This window comes from Lipotes vexillifer, unplaced genomic scaffold (assembly GCF_000442215.2).
Source record: "Lipotes vexillifer unplaced genomic scaffold, Lipotes_vexillifer_v1.1 scaffold51, whole genome shotgun sequence".
NCBI lineage: Eukaryota > Metazoa > Chordata > Mammalia > Artiodactyla > Lipotidae > Lipotes > Lipotes vexillifer.
Window position 1 is genome coordinate 892174 of NW_006786770.1, and position 17949 is coordinate 910122.

Genomic DNA, 17949 nt, shown 5'->3' on the forward strand with positions numbered 1-17949 from the left:
CCAATATCACTGATGAACATAGATGCAAAAATCCTCAACAAAATACTAGCAAACAGAATCCAACAGCACATTAAAAGGATCATACACCATGATCAAGTGGGGTTTATTCCAGGAATGCAAGGATTCTTCAATATACGCAAATCTATCAATGTGATTAACCATATTAACAAATTGAAGGAGAAAAACCATATGATCATCTCAATAGATGCAGAGAAAGCTTTTGACAAAATTCAACACCCATTTATGATAAAAACCCTGCAGAAAGTAGGTGTAGAGGGAACTTTCCTCAATATAATAAAGGCCGTATATGACAAGCCCACAGCCAACATCATCCTCAATGGCGAAAAACTGAAAGCATTTCCACTAAGGTCAGGAACAAGACAAGGTTGCCCACTCTCACCACTCTTATTCAACATAGTTTTGGAAGTTTTAGCCACAGCAATCAGAGAAGAAAAGGAAATAAAAGGAATCCAAATCGGAAAAGAAGAAGTAAAGCTGTCACTGTTTGCAGATGACATGATACTATACATAGAGAATCCTAAAGATGCTACCAGAAAACTACTAGAGCTAATCAATGAATTTGGTAAAGTAGCAGGATACAAAATTAATGCACAGAAATCTCTGGCATTCCTATATACTAATGATGAAAAATCTGAAAGTGAAATCAAGAAAACACTCCCATTTACCATTGCAACAAAAAGAATAAAATATCTAGGAATAAACCTACCTAAGGAGACAAAAGACCTGTATGCAGAAAATTATAAGACACTGATGAAAGAAATTAAAGATGATACAAACAGATGGAGAGATATACCATGTTCTTGGATTGGAAGAATCAACATTGTGAAAATGACTCTACTTCCCAAAGCAATCTATAGATTCAATGCAATCCCTATCAAACTACCACTGGCATTTTTCACAGAACTAGAACAAAAAATTTCACAATTTGTATGGAAACACAAAAGACCCCGAATAGCCAAAGCAATCTTGAGAACAAAAAATGGAGCTGGAGGAATCAGGCTGCCTGACTTCAGACTATACTACAAAGCTACAGTAATCAAGACAGTATGGTACTGGCACAAAAACAGAAAGATAGATCAATGGAATAGGATAGAAAGCCCAGAGATAAACCCATGCACATATGGTCACCTTATCTTTGATAAAGGTGGCAGGAATATACAGTGGAGAAAGGACAGCCTCTTCAATAAGTGGTGCTGGGAAAATTGGATAGGTACATGTAAAAGTATGAGATTAGATCACTCCCTAACACCATACACAAAAATAAGCTCAAAATGGATTAAAGACCTAAATGTAAGGCCAGAAACTATCAAACTCTTAGAGGAAAACATAGGCAGAACACTCTATGACATAAATCACAGCAAGATCCTTCTTGACCCATCTCCTAGAGTAATGGAGATAAAAACAAAAATAAACAAATGGGACCTAATGAAACTTCAAAGCTTTTGCACAGCAAAGGAAACCATAAACAAGACCAAAAGACAGCCCTCAGAATGGGAGAAAATATTTGCAAATGAATCAACTGACAAAGGATTAATCTCTAAAATTTACAGGCAGCTCATGCAGCTCAATAACAAAAAAATAAACAACCCAATCCAAAAATGGGCAGAAGACCTAAATAGACATTTCTCCAAAGAAGATATACAGACTGCCAACAAACACATGAAAGAATGCTCAACATCATTAATCATTAGAGAAATGCAAATCAAAACTACAATGAGATATCATCTCACACCAGTCAGAATGGCCATCATCAAAAAATCTAGAAACAATAAATGCTGGAGAGGGTGTGGAGAAAAGGGAACACTCTTGCACTGCTGGTGGGAATGTGAATTGGTTCAGCCACTATGGAGAACAGTATGGAGGTTCCTTAAAAAACTACAAATAGAACTACCATATGACCCAGCAATCCCACTACTAGGTATATACCCTGAGGAAACCAGAATTCAGAAAGAGTCATGTACCAAAATGTTCATTGCAGCTCTATTTACAATAGCCCGGAGATGGAAACAACCTAAGTGCCCGCCGTCGGATGAATGGATAAAGAAGATGTGGCACATATATACAATGGAATATTACTCAGCCATAAAAAGAAACGAAATTGAGCTATTTGTAATGAGGTGGATAGATCTAGAGTCTGTCATACAGAGTGAAGTAAGTCAGAAAGAGAAGGACAAATACCGTATGCTAACACATATATATGGAATTTAAGAAAAAAAAATGTTATGAAGAACCTAGGGGTAAAACAGGAATAAAGACAGAGACCTACTGGAGAACAGACTTGAGGATATGGGGAGGGGGAAGGGTGAGGTGTGTTAGGGCGAGAGAGAGACATGGACATATATATACTAACAAACGTAAGGTAGATAGCCAGTGGGAAGCAGCCGCATGGCACAGGGAAACCGGCTCGGTTCTTTGTGGCTGTCTGGAGGGGTGGGATAGGGAGGGTGGGAGGGAGGGAGACAAAGAGGGAAGAGATATGGGAACATATATATATATGTATAACTGACTCACTCTGTTATAAAGCAGAAACTAACACACCATTGTAAAGCAATTATACCCCAATAAAGATGTTAAAAAAAAAAAATTAAAGAATAACTGGACAAAAGCTACCACAGAGACAGCTAGGCAGGATACTTCAGCTAAATTTTTTTTCAAGTTTATACAAATGACTTATTTCCACACTTGCAAGGGTAATAAATGGTTCTTTAAAGCAAGCAATAACTGGACAAAAGCTACCACAGAGACAGCTAGGCAGGATACTTCAGCTAAATTTTTTTTCAAGTTTATACAAATGACTTATTTCCACACTTGCAAGGGTAATAAATGGTTCTTTAAAGCAAGCATTTACTTGAGCAAATTTTAAAACAATTCCTATGGGGTTACAGGATGGAGAATACAATCTAAGACCATTCTTACAAGCCTTAACATAACTAAATAAGCTTTTCTAAATTAAAGAAAAACATTTTATTAAAGATTGCTTACAGCATTGCTTACAACTCTGAGTTTATTGAATGTGTGTAAAGAATGTGTCTTTAAACTGGGGATTTATTTGAGGCTTTTATTATAATGACCACACATATAATAATAATAACACTGATGATAACTTCATAGATTTTATACTGTCTTTGCATTCATCTAAGAATAGGGGTGGATTAAATTAAATTTAATTATTGTATTTCCTATTGGATGACCACCTAAAAATTTTTAAGATCAGTCAAATTCATTTTCAGCTCCATAAAACTTTGTAAACATATCTCTGTCAAATACATCTGGTGAACTTCTGATGTTCTTAATATCAGCTAAATTTTAAATAAAGAAAAAATGAACAAGTTAGGCTAATCAAGAACAGATGGAAGAAAGTGTCATTTATACACTTGAAAGAAAACATATAATAAGCCATAAGCCTGAAAATTTATAGAAAACCTTAACTGATACGAATGTGATTTAAAGTTAACCTTTTCATTAAAATGAAATTATCTTGCTAAAGAACTCTCTAAAAGGTGAGTCTACCTTCTTAATTTCTAAGTTCCTTTTTCTTCAACAATTCTGGATCTTGCAGTCTCCAAGTCATCTTTGTAATAATTAGATCTCACTATGCAGGGCTGCACTAAAGAAGGCAGAAATTAGACCAATCAAAGGACATAATCTCATAGTTCCTTTTAAAACTGATCTGTAATATCATTTCCTTGTATTGTAACCTGTTTCTTTCTTCAAAAGGTAGCATGCAGACAATTTTTATTTAATTGATGATCATGGTTATCACAGTTAAAAAATTATAAATAGATTCAAAAAGTGTTTGAATCAATTCATGATATTCATGGGCCACGAAGGGAAGCTACAGGTGTTTGGCATATGTCCCTAAATATTTGAGTTGATGTCAGAGAGTGTGACCACCACCTCTCACAAATTATTTGTTTTTTCCCAATCATTCATTTATTTATTCAAGAAACATTTATTGAGAATCTACTATGTGCCAGGCAGAATGATATATGCTGGTGATACAAAGATGTATAAGACACAGTCTTATCCTCAGGTAACTCACAGTCCACTTGAGGCCTGGCCATTAAAAACAAATCTCAGGACTTCCCTGGTGGCGCAGTGGTTAAGAATCCGCCAGCCAATTCAGGGGACATGGGTTCGAGCCCTGGTCCGGGAAGATCCCACATGCCGCGGAGCAACTAAGCCCGTGCGCCACAACTACTGAAGCCCGCGCTGCCACAACTACTGAGCCCATGTTCCACAACAAGAGAAGCCACCGCAATGAGAAGCCTGCACACCGCAATGAAAAGCAGCCCGTTCACCACAACTAGAGAAAGCCTGCGTGCAGCAACGAAGACCCAACGCAGCCAAAAATAAATAAATAAATAAATAAATAAATAAATAAATAAAAACAAATCTCAGAAATATTAAACCATCCATATACAAAAATTTTCCAAAATACTAAGAATAGCTAACTTTTATTTAGCATTTACTGTATACTAAGTAATTAACACATATGATCTCATTTAACTCCCACAACTACTGGATGGGGCAGGAATTAAAGGCTTACACAGGCTAAGTACCTTCTCCAAAGCCACACAGCTAGTAAGTAATAGAACTGGGATTTAGACTCAGGCATCCTAATTCAAGAGCACTCATCCTTCTGAGAATAAGACTAGTTGCTGTTGTTAATCTCTTGACAAGAACATCAGATATAGCAAAACATTAACGGAATAAAGGAATTAACTTTGAGGAAAGTACAGGCAAACTGGGAAGATTTCAAGCCATGAACCATATGTACACTTAACTCACAAAGAGGAATTACAAGCAACTTATGGGATAATGTATTATTTATAAGCAAATAGGAAGTTACTGGAAGAATCGTTAGCAGTGACACAAGGTAGAAAGCTGCCTTCCTGCGTTTAAAAGCTCTTCTGTACAGTGCTAGCCTCTAACTATTTTAAATAAAGCCATCAGGTACCCTCAGAGTACTCTGAGTTTTGTGCCATTAGAGATTCAGTACTTTCTGGGTACAGTCACTGAAGGGAGAAAAGGACATAGTCCATGCCTGATCTGTCCATGATCAAAGAGAAATAAAAAGAGCTTCTCTCTCACAGATTCAGTTTGAGAACCCACTGGGAAAGACTCTGATTAGTAGCCTGGAGAACTATGATTGCCTTACCTGGGTCATAGCCCACCCTGTGACCATGAAAGTAGAGGTGTTACTAAAGAAGGGGGATGCAGGGGATGCTGGGCAGACCAAGAACAGACTCCACAGGTATCACTGTCATCAATTCATTCAACAAATATATACTGATAATCTAGGATATACTACAGAGTGGGGCGCAGAAATGAGTAAGACAAATTTGTAATGCCAACACTTAATGCTTAAGAGTTAATACAGATAGAAAAGATATCAAGTAGTTTACAGTTTAGGTGAGAAGACAAAATTATCACACAATAAAGCAATGGTATCATCAAAAAATCTACAAACAATAAACGCTGGAGAGGGTGTGGAGAAAAGGGAACCCTCTTACACTGTTGGTGGGAATGTAAATTGATACAGCCACTATGGAGAACAGTATGGAGGTTCCTTAAAAAACTAAAAATAGAATTACCATATGACCCAGAAATCCCACCACTGGGCATATGCCCTGAGAAAACCATAATTCAAAAAGAGTCATGTACCACCGTGTTCACTGCAGCACTACTTACAATAGCCAGGAAGTGGAAACAACCTAAATGTCCATCGACAGGTGAATGGATAAAAAAGATGTGACACATATATACAATGGAATATTGCTCAGCCATAAAAAGAAACGAAATTGAATTACTTGGAGTGAGGTGGATGAACCTAGAGACTGTCATACAGAGTGAAGTAAGTCAGAAAGAGAAAAACAAATACTGTATGCTAACACATATATCTGGAATCTAAAAAAAAAATGGTTCTGATGAACTTAGCGGCAGGACAGGAATAAAGATGCAGATGTAGAGAATGGACTTGAGGACATGGGGAGGGGGAAGGGTAAGCTGGGATGAAGTGAGAGAGTAGCATTGACATATATACATCACCAAATGTAAAATAGATAGTGGGAAGCAGCTGCATTGCATGGAGAGATCAGCTCGGTGCTGTGTGACCACCTAGAGGGGTGGGATAGGGAGGGTGGGAGGGAGACGCAAGAGACAGGGGATATGGGGATATATGTATACGTATAGCTGATATACTTTGTTATACAGCAGAAACTAACACAACATTGTAAAGCAATTATACTCCAATAAAGACGTTAAAAACAAATAAAGCAATGGTAAACAATTCTATGTGGTATATAATTAAATGCTAAATTGTGTTGTGTAGACCACAGGCTATGTGGTTGTTCTAAGGAGAGGAAAATCAATTCAGTAGTCATGAACCTGAATTAGGCCTTAAAGGATGGGGAGGATTTGGTTGGAAGAGGATAAGGGGAGGAATTCAGAGGAAAGAAGGGGGAATTCAGAGGAAAAGATTACTACAAGTGGAGGGATGGAGATAGAAGGACAGTCAGTTAGGAGACTGGCTTGAGAAAAGCAGAGGGTGTGTAGTAGCTGAGAGCTCATACACCACACAGCAAGGCTAGTTACCCTCCCGCCCCAACCAGAACAATGTCAGTGGTCCATGATGCTGTAAGGATCCACATGTGTCAGAATTTGATGGGAAACACATCCTTAGTTACCAAACTCCTAACCTAATTAGGGCGTGAAGGGAAGAGTGAGGTTATTTATGTGGAACCAGGAAGAGATCAATGGTATCAGAACAGTGGACACCTCCAGGTGTGTATAACCTTGGAGAAGACCAACATAACCAGAAAGAACTGACAGAGGGTGAACTGTAACTTGAATGTTGGATAAATTAAAACCGCTTAAAAACCTTTTAAATGCTGTAATTTGAGAATCTCTACTTGATCTCCTGACAAAAATCTTCTCATAAATTTCCATTGCTTTAGCATGAAATCCAAATGTCTTAGAATGGGTTTAGGGCATATATGGACTTTCTTGATCTAACCCTTGCCTACCTTTAGAGCCTTACTCCTGCCTCTGCCTGATAGGCTCCTGACATAAGGAACCATGGGCTCATCTCTGAAAGTTGATTTATCTTGATTTCTCATGTCCCTGGGTCTCCTTTTTGAGCGTCCCTTTCCTCTTCCTCTGCTTGGTTAATTCCTATTTGTCCTTTAAGATTCAGTTTGAATATTTTCTCTTCTAGGAAGTATATGATTACTGGTGATTTATGGGGGATTTATTAGCAGGGATCTGAGTGCCAGTAGTCACTGGGTTGGGGTAGGCAGGCTGGGGACATCAGGGCTGGGAATCTAGTGACTCAAAACCCATTCTGGGGAGGTAGGAGGTAGGCAGGGCACATATGAACCGAGACTATAATCCCCTGGCACATGTTCCATTGTTCCATCAAACTTCACTTACAAAAACACTGATTAAGAATTTCAAGACTGCAACCCAAAAGCATTAAATCCTAAGCATAGGGGCTTTCTGAATGCAGGGCCTTGTGTGACTGCACTGGTCATAGGCCAATGAAGCCAGCTGTACATATAAGTCTCTTCATACAGCACTGGTTATAATAGCAAAATGTAATAAACCAAATTATTCATTAATAAGCGATTAAACAAACTATGGTCCAACCACAAAGTAAAAAAAAAATCATGTATCCAGTAAACAATGAAGCATGTCTATAGATACTAACATAGATAGCTGTACAACATGCAAAGAGGATTACAGAATATTATGTATGTCATGATCCCATTAAAATATAAAATATTTCTTCCTATTATCTATCTATCTATCTCTCTATCCATCTATCTATCTATCTGTCTAATGGAGCATTAAGAGGGATACCCCAATCTCTTGAGGAGGAAGGAATTTTTACTTTTTATACCTATATTTCAGGTTTTACATTAACATATATTGTTTCTAAATTAAAAATATGATTAAAAATTAAACTCCAACACGTAGAAACATCTGTCTGAACCACAGTGAAATCTGTTGGCTTCATTTCATTTAAGAACATAAAAGACCATGGAAGAGACTTCCCTTGTGGTCCAGTGGTTAAGAGTTCCCTTTGCAAAGCAGGTGGTTCGATCCCTGGTCGGGGAGCTAAGATTCCACATGCCTCGCGGCCAAAAAACCGAAACATAAAACAGAGCAATATTGTAACAAATTCAATAAAGACTTTAAAAATGGTCCACATCAAAAAAACCTTTTTAAAAAAATAAAGACCATGGAAAATAATCGTCCTGATCTGTAAAAGACTACTCATTAAAATCTTACCATTCTTTTTACCTATTCTTTATTTATTTATTTATTTATTTATTTATTTATTTATTTATTTATTTATTTTTGGCTGTGTTGGGTCTTCGTTTCTGTGCGAGGGCTTTCTCTAGTTGTGGCAAGTGGGGGCCACTCTTCATCGCGGTGCGCGGGACTCTCACTGTCGCGGCCTCTCTTGTTGCAGAGCACAGGCTCCAGACGCGCAGGCTCAGTAGTTGTGGCTCACGGGCCCAGTTGCTCCGCGGCATGTGGGATCTTCCCAGACCAGGGCTCGAACCCGTGTCCCCTGCATTGGCAGGCAGATTCTCAACCACTGCGCCACCAGGGAAGCCCTTACCTATTCTTTTAATTCTTACCGTCGTTGCTGGCCTCTTCAACAGGGGATGCTGAGTCCATACATTCTAGGACTCCCTTTGTGATCTCAACCACCTGAAGTCTCCTGACCCTGACTATGTCTGTATCTTTCAATCCTTCCTCCAATTGTTTGACCACCTCTTTTCCAGGCTGTGAAGTCAGAACAGTAATCTGGAAATAAATAGAAGAATCAACGTGTCTACTTTCCCTGATGTACAGAGGTTAGAATGTAACAGGGTAGATCTGGAGGATTAAACACCACAGAAATCTGTGGTAGTGGCTATTGTCTTTCTGGCAAAGAAAAAGATTTATATGTAATTTGCAAATCAAATTTCATTTGACAGATTCTGGTGGGAGAGGTCTGGTGGGACAGATCATCACAAGACCCTTCCAAACAGGCTGAACCTACCCCAGAAAGTGACCAATGAGAAGCCATCCCTGTGTTTTAGTTTTAGTTTTTCTTTTGGTCATACCGCGTGCAGCATGTGGGATCTTAGTTCCCCAACTAGGGTTCCCCGATTAGGGATTGAACTCGCACACCTTGCATTGGGAGCGTGGAGTCTCAACCACTGGACTGCCAGGGAAGTCCCCCACTGTGTTTCCGTTTTTAAGATGGCTTGAATCATTGGCAGTACCCCTCTTGCTCAAAGTGCTTTGATTTCTTGAGGATACAAAGGAAATAGAATCCTTAAATTCCACTCATTAAATGTGTACTAAAGATCAGAGAGCTTATATGCTCTTTTCTCACAGCGGTACTTCCATGTAGATTTCTCTCCTTGCTCGATCTGAATCTGGGTTGAACTTGAAACTCTGGAAGGCAAGTATTAAATACGTGCAATTCTCTTTTGTACTTAGACATTTTTAATTGAATAAGCATGCAGATGAAAGCATAATTATTTTTAAACTCATTTGTCTGATGCCCGATGTTACTAGAGACTGAATGTGTTTTAACTCACAGTCACTCATGTACCCAGTGGAGTATCTAGTCATGACTTTCAATGTGAATGAAACAGAGAACAACAGAAGGATGACAATGAAGGATCTAGATGGACTGAAATGGGAAGATGAGTTAGTTTCCTAAGCCATCTTTTACCTCCAGGGAAGTGTAGGCCAGAGCGGCACTTGTGGTCATGTGTCCACTGTACTGTTTGAACTGCTGGAGCCCATCCTTTATTGCCAGCTGCAGAGAAGTGGCTTGCGGTCTGAAACAACCTTCTCTTTGCAATATGCGGAGTTCTGAGATGCAGGCCTGCAGCCTAGCAAAGTTCCCTTTCACTTGCTGCAGAGAAAAATGAATCAAAGATGTAAATCTTTAGTGACTCAGGTTTCAGATTAACTGGCAGTCTGATTTCATTATCAATTACTCAAGAGTACTTTTCCCTTCCTGAAAATCTGTTTATTTGACCAAGATCTATGGAATGCCTGTTATGTTCTAGGCACTGCACTAAAATCTTCCCTAGACCAGAGGAAGGAAAATTTTCAGTCAAAGGACTTTGTGTGGAATTACTAGAAACAGGAAAGAACGTGTTTTAACTCATTCACTTACCCAAAGGAAGGTTCAGTTGTGACTGCTTAGTTTTACTTTGGGGTGGTCTGCAAATTGGAGGCCTAGCAGCGTCACTCTTAGACATTATCTTCATTTCTCAGTTAGTCTACGCACAGTGAGCTTCTCTATTCAAGAGTGATGTTTTATCAGAAATGAGGATTTTGATCATTTTAGAAATGATAAGGTCCTACCTAAACTTCCCCTCAGGATCACTTTGAGCAGAGATGCTTGGCTTAGTCTGCAGTCAGGTCAAGGAGTCAACACATAAATCTCCTGGCTCTCCTCACTTTCCTTCACAAAAACTTGTTCTCAGGAAGTAATCTAATCTAATCTGACTCTAGATTGATGTTACGTCTCCTAAGAATATATGCATTTTGAATAAATGTGGAATTAAAATTAGTGACACTATTTGAAGGAATTCCAAGCATCAATAGCAGGTGGGGATGGATTGGGGAGGAATTATATTTGGGATAAGGAAACTTTCCTGATCAAAGAGCAAAATTGAGCAATATTTGCAAAATGCACATAAAATTCATGAGCATGTTACTTTGCTTACATGCTCCTCTCCATGAATCTCTGGGAAAACCACAAGAAATAGTATATAATTCTTACACAAAGAGAACTTGTAATCTAGACAGGAAGATAAGAAACCTACTCAAGTACAGACTAGTAGCCTTTGAGCATTTCTTTTCATGTACTCCCTAAAAGAATATGAAAAATGATATACTCCTTTATACGTTTTTAAGTTGACATCTAGATTTTAAGTAAGTACGTAGTTGTTAAGGATATAACTTCCAGCATATTTAAATATCAATATTTCAAAATAAAACTATACCACTACTCTTTAAAACATAATCCAATAGAATCTAAATATCATAGGGATTTGATACTTGCATTATTCAATTTAAAAAGTACATGAGCAAGCTCTTTTTTCTTTTTAACAGATGGAAATTAATATTATTCATTTTTCTCCTTGAATTCATATTTCCATTTCACTTTTCTCATAGAGTTTTATCACAATGTAATAGAATTTTTTGGTTGGCAGTTTTTATTGATCATCTTATCATACTTCTCTGTGTCAAAAATATTTACATGTTGTAAGATTTTAAAATTTCCTATGACTATAGGCTCTAATTAATAATCTAGGTTGAGCTATTATTAAAATTATTGTTCATATACAATTGATCAAAACAACATATATATTACCTATTTTGATAATTATTGGCATTAAGCATAAACTTTAATTAAAAATGCATCTCAATGTCATGAGCATGTTGCGTTCTTTTTTCAATTAGTTAAGGTACGTGTGAATAAATTACTGATTGAATGGCACCAACATTCAGTATTAATCCTATTCCTATTTTCTAGGAGGTTTCTAGTGCTGAGAACCATCCTCCTGATAAATATAGATGTCAATCAAATTGTCAAATTCATTCTGAGCTATATGCCGAAATTTATATAGGGATATAAATACTAATGAAAATTATTTTAATGATCTATCAGCTGCTACTCAGTTTAGTTTTTTTTTAAGATTATTTTTATGTGGACCATTTTTTAAAGTCTTTATTGAATTTGTTACAATACTGGTTCTGTTTTTGTTTTGTCTTTTGGCCACGAGGCATGTGGGATCTTGGCTCCCCAACCAGGGATCGAACCTGCACGTCCTGCACTGGAAGGTGAAGTCTAAACTACTGGACCACCAGGGAAGTCCCTCAATTTAGTCTTCCTTCAATTTTGTTAAAACTGGACATCACCTGGTTGCAAAAGATTTTTTTTTTTTTTTGCGGTACGCTGGCCTCTCACTGTTGTGGCCTCTCCAGTTGCGGAGCACATGCTCCGGACGCACAGGCTCAGCGGCCATGGCTCACAGGCCTAGCCGCTCCGCGGCACGTGGGATCTTCCCGGACCGGGGCACGAACCTGTGTCCCCTGCATCGGCAGGGGGACTCTCAACCACTGCGCCACCAGGGAAGCCCTGCAAAAGATTTTTTTTTTTTTTTAAATGGTACGCGGGCCTCTCACTGTTGTGGCCTCTCCCCTTGCGGAGCACAGGCTCCGGACGTGCAGGCTCAGCGGCCATGGCTCGCGGGCCCAGCCGCTCCGCGGCATGTGGGATCTTCCTGGACTGGGGCACGAACCCATGTCTCCTGCATCGGCAGGCGGACTCCCAACCAGTGCGCCACCAGGGAAGCCCCTGCAAAAGATTTTTAACCCCATCATAAGTCCTCTACTTTCTTACATTGATGCCAATATTTTGAATTATTCCTTGTTTGGTGCCCCTGCAAATTTTAAAACCACATGGCAATTCATCACAGTAAAATTCATAGTGGGTGAAAGATTTGTACCTCTCACCTCTTCCTTTTTATTTTGGATTTTCTTTGTGAAGTGGAAGAAGGGTAATTGTGAAAGGGATGGTGGGAATGACTCATCATAGGCATAATTAGTCAGAGAAATTTTAGAAAAGAATACTAGTGGAAATTGAGGATCTATATATCAGTTCTTTAAAATTATATATTCCTGTGTACTCTGGGAAGTCTTATAGCCCTAGTGGTATGTGTATCCCAGTTGAAAGAGACTGTTATAGACTATTGATACTTTAGAGATTTAGAAAAAGAAAGGTAAGTGTTGTTGGAAAGGGGGTGAGATGGGGCTGAGAATTGAAAGGGTAAGATCTGTAAAAAGAATACAATATTTTATGTGTTTATGTGTGTTGGGGGATGGGTAGAGAGGCTGAAAGTTCAATACAAGCATCTATGGAGGTTGGAAGTGAATATAGTGTGTCAGAGATGAAGAGGAAATGTGCCTGACAAGAGTAGAGGATGCTTGTTGAAGAGTAGTGGGCATTTTAGTTAAAGAAGTACTAGTCTTGGTTAAGGTTTTAGATCCAAATAGACTTGAGTTCCAAACCTATCTCTTCCTCTTACTGACTATGAGTCCTTAAGCTAAAATGTCTTCAATTAGAAATTGGGGACAATGGAAATACTTATCTTACAGACTATTAAGTGACTTAGTTCATGTCACACAGTATGTACTCAGTGTTAGCTGTGGTTATTATTTTTTATCACTATCAAACCCTAAAAGCACTTAAAACATTGCTGATTAAACAGAAGGGGTTTATATTGACTTAATGGCCCTATTCTACAACTGACAACAATAAGTGGAAAAAAAATAGTATCTATGTAAATGACATAGGTCCATTCAGTCATCCATTTTAAAAAACATTTATTATTATGTGCTTATGATGTACTAGGTACCTAAAAAAAGACATAATTCCCACTTTCTACTAACTTACAAACAAGTGAGATAAATAGTCTCAGAATAGAAAGGGATAAGAGTCACACTAGAGTAACATTTTCCAAAGTATGTTGACAAGTTATTGTCTGTCTATCTCACTAGAATATAAGCTTAATATAATAATATACTAAAGGAAGAATCTGATCTATCTCTTCATTGCCAGGTCTGCAGGGCCTAGGACAGTACCTGGAACACAGTTTTATTAAACAAATTATTTTTGAATAAATGGTAAATGCATGCACATATAATAAGTTTCAGGGGGAAGAAAAATATAAGTTAGAAAATATAGGCATTCTCTGTACTGCCTTTGCAACTTTTTGATGTATCTAAAATTATTCAGTAATGATAAATTTATTGAAAAAATAAACTAGGAAAATAGTAGGAAAAAAAGGATACTACCTTCTGGTAGGGAAGGCCTTTGGAAACATGACAACAAAGGTAGGAAACCATAAAGGGAAAAATGAAGAGATCTGACCACATAAAAATTAAAATTTTCTGTTTGAATATGAATAAAGTTAAAGACAACAAACTGGGTAAATATTTGCAATGTATATGATTAGCATGACATTAATATTCTTAATATGTAAAAAGCACCTACAAATAAATAAACTAGATATCTGAAACACACTCTTCCACCACCTAACAGTATACATACTAGATAAAACACAAATATCTTTTATAGGCATAGTTGAATTCATAAGAAATTAAGGGAAATCCCCAGGAACCAAAGTGGGGACAACAGGAAACTACAGTGTGAGATAGGTATAAAAGCCTTGGCTTTACTTGTTGATCTTGGGAACCTAGGGCTTTGTGTTGTAAAGAAGAAGGAGACAAGGCCTTAGGCCCTCATAAGGAGAAGAATTGGAACTGCCATCCTGGCTCAAAGTTAAGACCATTCAAAAGGTTATTTTCTCAGTGAAAAGGTGGGCTAGAAAGAATCTACTCGCTGGTCAAGGGAGGCGACAATGAAACTTGTTGACTTATGTGAGCTCTGAGTAGAAATGAGAAAGAAATCACTGCTGGGACCTAGAAACCACATATCTCCCCTCATGTGGGTTTGGGATTTGTCTTTATCTGCAGGGTCTAGGAAACCCTAAGTTTAAAACATAACTTAAAGTGGTCCTGGGTTGATAGCACCTCAGGGTACCTGACTCAAGCAAACATAAATCCACCCTAAACTCAGGCCTCACAGAATTCTCACACATTAAGATCAGCATAAGGTAAGCTCATAATCCAAAATTACAAAATCAGTGAGGAAACAAACATTATGAGAGAGAGTCTGCAGAAACAACAAACAGGAGAATTAGAATACCAACAATTTCAGATATTAGAATTATCAAATATATTTAAGTACCTTTAAGATGTTTAAAGAAATAAAAGAGGGATTCAACACCATGAACAAAGAATTAAAAAACTATGAAAAAAGGACCAGAAAGATTTGAACATTACCAGGGTAACTGTACACTGAAGTAAAGGGGATAATCAGACATTTCAGGGTCTACTGGACACTGGCTATGAACTGACACTAATTCTAGGAGATCCCAAACATCACTGTTGCCCACTAGTCAGAGTAGGGGCTTGTGGAGGTCAGGTGATCAACGAAATTTTATATCAGGTCCAGTGGGTCCCCAAATGCATCCTGTGGCTATTTCCTCAGTTTTAGAAAGCATACAATGAATAGACATACTTAACATCTGGCAGAATCCCCACATTAGTTCCCTGACTTGTGGAGTGAGGGCAATTATGGTGGGAAAGGCCAAGTGGAAGCCTCTAGAACTGCCTCTACTTATGAAAATAATAAAAGTAATACTGAATTTCTGGAGGAATTGCAGAAATTAGTGCCACCATCAAGGACTTGAAAGATGCCGGGGTGGTGATTTCTACCATATCCCCATTCAACTTGCCAATCTGGCCTGTACAGAAGACAGATGGGTCTTGGAGAATGATAGTGGATTATCATAAACTTAACCAGGTGGTGACTCCAATAGCAGTTGCTGTACTAGATATGGTTTCATTGCTTGAGCAAATTAACACATCTCCTGGTACCTGGTATGCAGCTATTGATCTGGCAAATGCCTTTTCTCCACTCCTGTCTATAAGGTCCCACAGAAGCAGTTTGCTTTCAGCTGACAAGGCCAGCAATACACCTTCACTGTCCTACCTCAGGGGTATATCAATTCTCCAGCCCTATGTCATAATTCAGTTCACAGGGAGTTTTGACTGCCATTCCCTTCAACAAGCTATCACAATGGCCCATTACATTAATGACATTATGCTGAGTGGACCTAGTGAGCAAGAAGTAGCACCTACTCTAACTTACTGGTAAGACATTTGTATGCCAGAGGGTAGGAAATAAATTCGACTAAAATTCAGGGGCCTTCTACCTCAGTGAAATTCCTAGGGGTCCATTGGTATGGGGCATGTTGCGATGCCCCATCTAAGGTGATGAATAAGTTTGTTGCTTTTGGAGTAGAAGAGAGCATCTAAAGGTCAAACTGTTTTTTAAACAGATGTTCAACATCTTTCTACTTTTAGCTCTACCTTCATTCTTACCTCCAAAGTACTTGATTTTACCAATTCCCAAAGGCTTTTGAGAACTCTACCTTCATTCTTACCTCCAAAGTACTTGATTTTACCAATTCCCAAGGCTTTTGAGAACTTGGTGGTTTAAAATGCTTTCTTCCTTGGGTTTCCCACTACTGGCTTAAGATTTAGCTCTCTTGGGACTGCTAAGTCAATTATCACTTTTCACCTGTATTATAGTTTCCAAAATTTTGTTGAGATTTTTCTTCTTGCATTCAACGAGCATTCAAGATTCAAGGGTTACAAAAAAATATGTTGAAAAAGTCACCTTCCTACTCTTGTTCTTTAGCTAACCAGTACTTTACTGGAGGTAATCAATATTACTAGCTTATTGGGTATCTTTCCAGAGATATTTCTTCACATGGAAGAAAATATAAATGATAAACTTGATCTTTCTTCTTACCAAAATAGAAGAGATTATGATACTCTTTCGTATCTTGATTTTGTTGCAGAGTAAATTTGGGTAATCGTTACATTCAATAAATAAAAAGTGTCTTAATTTTTATGGCTACATAGTATTCCATTAATGGATGGACCATAACTTTATTTAACCAATTCCCTATTAATTAACATTAGGTTGTTTCCAATCTTTTGCTACTTCAAGCAATGCTGAAATGAATAATCTTATACTCAAATCATTTTTGCACATATGAAAACATATCTGTAGAATAAGTTTCTAAAAACAGACTTGTGAGACTTCCCTGGTGGTCCAGTAGTTAAGACTCTGTGCTCCCAATGCAGGGGGCCCGGGTTCGATCCCTGGTTGGGGAACTAAGATCCCACATACTGCAACTAAGCCCATGCACTCTAGAGCCCATGTGCCACAACTCGAGAAGCCCACGTGCAGCAATGAAGATCCAGTGCATCCAAAACAAAACAAAATCTATTAAAAACAGACTTGCTAGGTTAAAGGGTATGTAAATTGTGATACCAAATTGCCCACTATAGAAATTGTGTTAAAATATATGCCCATAAATGGCATATAAGGGTGTCTGCTTCTTTATATCCTCATAAACAGTATGTCATTAAACTTAAAAAAAAAATCTTTGCCAGCCAAATAAGGGAAAATAATAGCATCTCAATGTAGTTTTAACTTGCATTTCTTTTATAAGTGAGACTGAACATATTCAATGTTTCAGCATCATGTGTATTTCCTTTAATGAAAACTGTGTATATAATTTCTCACGATTGTTGGTCATTATCATTATTGATTTTAAGGAAATCTTTATGTGGTTAGGGAAATTAACCCTATGTGATATAGAAGCAATATTTTCCCTCATATTGTCAGTTGTCTTTATTTTATTTTATTTTTGTGGTACACGGGCCTCTCACTGTTGTGGCCCCTCCCGTTGTGGAGCACAGGCTCCGGACGCGCAGGCTCAGCGGCCATGGCTCACGGGTCCAGCCGCTCCGCGGCATGTGGGATCTTCCTGGACCGAGGCACGAACCCGTGTCTCCTGCATCGGCAGGCGGACTCTCAACCACTGCGTCACCAGGGAAGCCCTGTCAGTTGTCTTTAGATTTTACACACAGTATTATTATTATTATTTTTGGCTAAGTGTATATTTTCTATTTTCTATATTTATTCAGCTGAATTTATTAATCTTTTATTTTTGGAATTTTGGGTTTTGTGTTATGATTAGAAAGGCCTTTCTTACTGTTACATTTCCCCCCATGGTCTGTATGTTAATTGTTGATTTATTGCCTCTCAGCTCAAAATTCACCCTTCAGTATATCTCTGCAATAATGAACAGAATTCTACTTTAAGCCTTTCTCCTTTACAGTAATCATGATGTTAAGTTTTCTGAGTAGAGTGTACTGGAGGGACATTGCAGGAGGAAGGTGCACTCCTGCTGA

The 17949-nt window shown here is 38.1% G+C and overlaps 1 protein-coding gene across 1 annotated transcript in view; it reads right to left on the reverse strand.

Annotated features, from left to right (window-relative positions):
• The window catches only part of LOC103088113 (meiosis 1 arrest protein), a 68493-nt gene that overhangs the window by 38709 nt on the left and 11835 nt on the right, over positions 1-17949 (reverse strand). The window contains exons 2-3 of the mRNA XM_007459429.1: positions 9764-9949; positions 8673-8841 (exon numbers count right to left, since the gene is read on the reverse strand). Of these exons, the coding sequence (XP_007459491.1) occupies positions 8673-8841; positions 9764-9949 (355 nt within the window). The remainder of the gene's footprint in view (positions 1-8672; positions 8842-9763; positions 9950-17949) is intronic.